This window comes from Lactuca saligna, chromosome 1, assembly GCF_052625555.1.
Source record: "Lactuca saligna cultivar CGN05327 chromosome 1, ASM5262555v1, whole genome shotgun sequence".
In the NCBI taxonomy this organism is placed as follows: domain Eukaryota; kingdom Viridiplantae; phylum Streptophyta; class Magnoliopsida; order Asterales; family Asteraceae; genus Lactuca; species Lactuca saligna.
This window is the reverse complement of record NC_136417.1, coordinates 147,819,875-147,825,880: the sequence shown is the minus strand read 5'-3', so window position 1 is coordinate 147,825,880 and position 6,006 is coordinate 147,819,875. Positions and strand designations below refer to the sequence as shown.

Sequence of the window (6,006 nt, the reverse complement as noted above, 5' to 3'; positions counted from 1 at the left end):
ACAGTTACCATACGAGCATCAAAGTTGCTCCCTTCGAGGCTCTCTATGGTTGTAAATGTAGATCACCCCTATGTTGGGCCGAGATGGGTGACACTCAACTAGCAAAAGAGCAATCGCCATCCAGCGCTCTTACAGGACCGGAAATCATTCATGAAACAACCAAGAGGATAGTCCAAATCAAATCTCGACTTCAAGCATAGCGAGACCGACAAATGAGCTATGTCGACAAGCGACAAAAGGCACTAGAATTTCAAGTCAGGGATCGCATGATATTAAAGGTCTCTCCATGGAAGGGAATGATTCGATTTGGGAAAAGAGGAAAATTGAACCCGCGGTACATTGGACCGTTCAAGATTCTTGCCCGAATTGGTCCAGTAGCTTACAAGCTGCAGCTACCCACCGAGCTTAGCAACGTACACCCAGTGTTCTACGTCTCGAATATGAAAAAGTGTCTATCAGATGAAACCCTTTTCTTCCCATTAGAAGAGATTGAGATAAACGAGAATCTCCTGTTCATCGAAGAACGAGCCGAGATTATGGATAGGGAGGTAAAGCGTACAAAGCCAAGCCGTATTTAATTGTGAAAGTCCATTAGAGCGCAAAACATGGGGCAGAATTCATGTGGGAACGAGAAGACCAAATGAAGCAAAAGTACCCTCACTTATTCTTTCCTTCACAATCCTAGTTTTCAAAAGAATTTCGGGATTAAATTCCCACTAACGGGGGGATGATGTCATAACTAGCATTTTAGCTAGGAAATTCTACTCTTATATAACCATTTAGCTATTGTAAAACATCTACTATAAGTTAATCTCACTCAAAGCTCATTTAAATTCACATTTATGTTCATCAAAGAGTCTAAAAACCCTAAGAATCTCAATTGGAGTCCAAATTGGACTAGGAGTTCCTTATTGGTCCTAATGGACCAATGAGCATCCAATTCAACCATTTTGGGCTTAGAAGCCCTAATTGGATCCTAATTGGACCCAATTCATAAAATCTATAACATTTTGGACCATTTTGGCCTAGAATGATTCATTCTAACCCTAATGGGCCTTATTGGGCCATTAGTGAAGTAATTAGCCTTAATGGACCCTAAGCCTCTTTCATTAGACTCATTGGGCCGTGGACATCTTTGAGGGCCCAATGGGCCAAAAAGTAATATTTAGGCCTCATAATTTCGAGTAAAGGCAAGTCAAGGCCCAAACTACTCCACCCTTTCTCCTTAGACCAAAAATCTCGACCCACCATCATAAAAGAAGGAAAAATGAAATGGAAGGGGGGATTTGACTTTGGAGGTGCCACCTCCATAATGTTCAACATATATCCATGCAAGGACACTCATATTCCCATGCTAGTCACTTTACTATCTATATCCTCTCTCTTCTTCTACCCTCGGCCAAGAGCCATAACATACACACTCACACACATACTTCATCAAACTTCTTCCTTAATCACTCTCAAGCACTCATCTCCTTCTTCCTTCAATATTTGAAAAAATTTCTTATGTCTCAAGAGGATGTTCACAAGGAAATCACCATTTCTTGGTAAGTTTGTACATACCCAAATGATATAACTCCTTTCTCTTGATTACATCACTTCTCCTAAACATTTTTAGTGATTATACTCTTAGAAAAACCCCCCCATAAGCTCTAGGTCTACATCAAAGGTGTGCTAGAACCAAAATCTCTTCCACTTCTTCTTCAAAAACCGAAAAATCAATCAAAGTTGAGTTCATACCCCCTTGTTTTTCAGTTTTCATATGATTTTTGGGGGAAAATGCAAGTAAAATGTGTAGATATATGTGTTATATGCATGTTTTGTGTGATTTCTTAGCTTTGTTTGTATAAAATGTGTTAGATCTTAGTAGATCTCGAAATTTTAAGTAATATTGAGCAAAGATCTATGACTGTGACATTATATACATCACATTATCAAGCCAAAAGTGATTACATGTTTAAGATACAAAAGATGTCAACAAGAACCTTGTTAAAGGTCAAAATTGTCAAGAAAACAAAATATACTAGTAAAAAGTGTCATTTAAGTTTTCATAAGGTCCAAACAGGTCCTACATGTATATAAATGTATTTTTATTTTAAACGTACTTTAAAAATGGTCAAAATGAAAATTTAAGCTTAATGGGCCAACATTTGGGCCTCACAGTTTTTGGGGACCAAATTGCGAACAAAATGAAGTTTTTGGTTAGAAATGATATTTTTCCATAGTTTGAATCATAAATGAAGATAAACCAAATTTAAGGGTAAAAATAACATTTATTTTTAAATTGGACCAAATATGTACATTTTTCCAAAATTGGGCCGAAAGTGTAAATTTTAAAAAACAAAGGGTTTAAAATGCACTTTTCTGTAAAATAGGGTTCTAAAAGTGAAAATACAACCTTTTCGGCTAAAACCATAAATTCTTAGACATTTGAGACAAAATTGCAAATTTTTATAATTTATGGACTATAGTGTCAATTTTACAAACTTTAGGCCTTAATTAAACATTGGAATGTTATTGGCCAAAAATGTCATTTTTACAAAAAAAAAAAAAAAAAAAAAAAAAAAAAAAAAAAAAGAAGTTTTTATTATCAATCTAATAAAACTCAAGCTAAAACAAATAACGGAGTAAAATAAACGAACGAAACATGTCAATAACTATTTAATGGACCTAATATTCACGATCTTGGCCATTGGGCCCTAAGGGCCCAATTAAGTGTATATTGAGCCCAAAGTTTTCCATGACATGTTTATTGGGCCTTGCGACCTACCTACATGTTAATTTAGGCCTAAGTGATCTATTACATGTTTATTGGGCATTTGTGGCCTATTTACATGACTATTGGGCCCAAATTATCGTATTATTATGTTATTGGACCTTTTGGCCCATTTACATGTTAATTGGGCTTGGAAAGAAAATTTACATACTTTGTAGATCTTAAATATACCTGTACATAGTTTATGAATTTGTATACATACCTTTGGAATGGAAAAATCTATAACCTACGCGTAAAACATTAAACGTGGGGAAAATCTTATCAAACGGAAAGGTTGAGAATATAGTGTATCACAACTAGGAAATTCGATGCCTTGTAAACATTTAACAATGATAACAAATGTGAACCAACAATGTGAAAGCATGTAGGATGCTTATTCAATAACAACAAAACTTCAATCAAACACTTCATACAAACGTTCAAATAGTCAACGAAGAATTGCAGAACCCTAGAAATCCTTGTTTAAGTCCATTTTGGACTAGGATTTCCTTATTGGGCCCAATGGACCAATAAGCTGCCAATTTGACTATCTTGGGCTTAGAATCCTTAAAAGGGCTCTAATTGGACCCACTTTCATTTATTTTAGCATTTTGGTCCATGTTGGGCCTAGAATGAAATAAAATACCTAAATGGACCTTATTGGACCACAACTAACCTAATTTAGCCCTAATAGGTTATAAAAATCATTTCTTGATATACTTTGGGCCAAAAGTTATCTAAATTATCTATAATTTGGGCTTAAGCATTTAAGGGCCCAAATTCTTTCCTTTTCCCCCTCCATTCTCGGCCCAAGCCCAAAAGAAAGGAAGAGTTGACTTTTTGCATGCCACATCATTTTTGTATGTGAGATAACTAAGCATTACACTTCAAACATCCATGCACTTCTCATATTTCCATGCAATCTCACTCTTTCCTCTCCTCTCTCTATTTCTCTCAGCGAAGACACAAAGAAACACACATTCCTCACAAAAATTCTCTCTAAATCACTTAAGACACATCTCTTCCTCTTCATCCAAAAATCTCGAGTTTTGCTTGTGATTCAAGAGGTTTTCATCAAGTAGTTCACATCTTTGGTAAGTTATCTCTTTGATTCATAACATATCTTCTTCATTTTACCAACAATATTCCTTATCTCATACAACACTTGTGATCTTGCACCTTAGAAACATCTAAGTTCGAGATCCTCCAAGGAAGGTTGCTAGGATCGAATTCTTCTTCATCTTTTCCTTCAAAAACCGAAACCACACTCAAGGTGAGCTTCATACCCCTTTCTTATCGGTATTTATGAGTTTTATAGGGGAGAATACAAGAAAAATGTGTAGATCTATGTGTATATGTGTGCTATGTGTGATTTGATGGATGTATGTGTGTGGTTTCATGTGTATTGTGATGAATATGTTACCAAAAAGGGTGTAAAACCGAGATCTAAGACATGAGAAAGGAAACACACATAACTTAAGCTATCTTACACTAAAAAAAAGTCAAGAATAATAGCTTATAAGTTCATGATGAACAAATTCTAACATAAAACCCATTTTTGAGCTTAAATTGTCAAAAATACAAACTTGGGGTCAAAATAAACAAGTCACGATTTCTTGAAGTTTAAAAGGGTCAAAACAGTTTCTATAAATATTTTTCTAAACATTAGGAATTTTAAGGGACTTAAAATGTAAATTTTTAGCCTAATGGGCTAATTATAGGCTTCTCGGCCCAATAAGCCTCAAAATGCGAAAGTGATAAGTTTGAAGGGCTGAAAATGTAACTTTCTGTAAAACAGGGGGTAATTAGCATAACAAAATGTTTATAATGGTCAAAAATGCTTTTCACTATAAAAAAGGACCAAAAATGTAAACTTTTTAGATTTTGGGTCAAAACTGTAAAACTTGTGAAAATGAGTTCCTAACCGTGAAACACTATTTTGAAGGGGCTGAAGCTATCAACAAAATAAGTTTTGGGTTAAAATCGTGTTTTCTTCAAATAAATAATACAAAAGTGTCAAGAAAAGGGTTTTAAGGACTAAAAATGAAATTCTTTTATATGAGAGGACCAAAAGCGTTATTTTATGAAAGAAAGGTGGTGAAAAGGTCAAATTCCATTTTCAAACAAATTAAATTCATTAATACAAAATACAAGATGCACGGCTACCGACGAAACGGAAAACATTACACTCCCAATAACAAATATCGTTACAAAACGAATTGATTTGGTCTCGAATCAATAATAAAACAAAATCATCAAACCAAAGCCATTCGTTAGACATGCGATAACTATGATAAGCTAACTTACAAACTTTGGGCTTGAAAGTTTCAAATCATGCTTTTTTGGCCTTTCTAGCCCATTAACATGATCTTTGGGCCCAAAGGGAATGTGCTTATGTGTTATTGGGCCTCTCATGACCCGATTTCATGTAAAAGGACTGTCACTGGCTCTAATGTGCTATCGAGCCCTATTGGCCCATTAGTACTGCTAGTAAGGTCGAAAAGTCAAATGCGAGTTGGGCCAACGTATGTTTCGCATTCCCGATAGCCTTAAATAACTCATGGAAATAATGGGACTTCGTACTCTCCTTTCTCCTCGGTTGTTGGGCTTATGAGAAATCAAAGTAAACAGATTCAGGGCGTTAAACAAGAATAATCATGGTGGGTGGATTAAGTGAGTAGTAACGGCCGATGCGTTTAAGGATCGTTCGTAATCTATAGTTATAAACTAATCATTTTCTTTAATGCGTGATTATAACAACTCACAAAATCATTCGACGTATCGGTATAATAATAGAGAAGTCATTGTATGTTATGTATTGGGAAAACATCGGGTTTTCCTGGGAAGTTCAACATTTTCACTTGCGCGATCTATACAAAAGTTCAACAATTATACATGTTTTGAACAATCAACGAGCATATATTTACGGATCTTCACATTTTTTTTACAATAATCTTTTCAGAAAATATCGGATTTTCTGGGTTTTACAAACTACTCTAAATCGTTTTATCACAACATTGCTTATGAACTCACCAACATTTCATATGTTGACATTTTTCAAAAATGACTTGTATTCTCTGGTGGCAGGTAAACTGAAGAATAAGTACCAAGTAGTGTTAGGGTGTTTGCTTATGATATCCACCGGACAATTTTTGTTATGAAGTTGTAATGACTAAAACTATGTATTAGATGTAAACAATATCGTTTGTATTATTTCAATGCATGGTGATGATTTATGTTATGCTTCAAGT

General features: G+C 34.9%; 1 protein-coding gene across 1 annotated transcript; it reads left to right on the top strand.

The window, feature by feature from the left end:
* The first annotated feature begins 212 nt into the window (after positions 1–212).
* LOC145012491 (uncharacterized) lies at positions 213–578 on the top strand. Its single transcript, XM_078971295.1, has one exon. The coding sequence runs from the start codon at positions 213–215 to the stop codon at positions 576–578; it is 366 nt and encodes a 121-aa protein (XP_078827421.1).
* Positions 579–6,006: the final 5,428 nt, after the last annotated feature.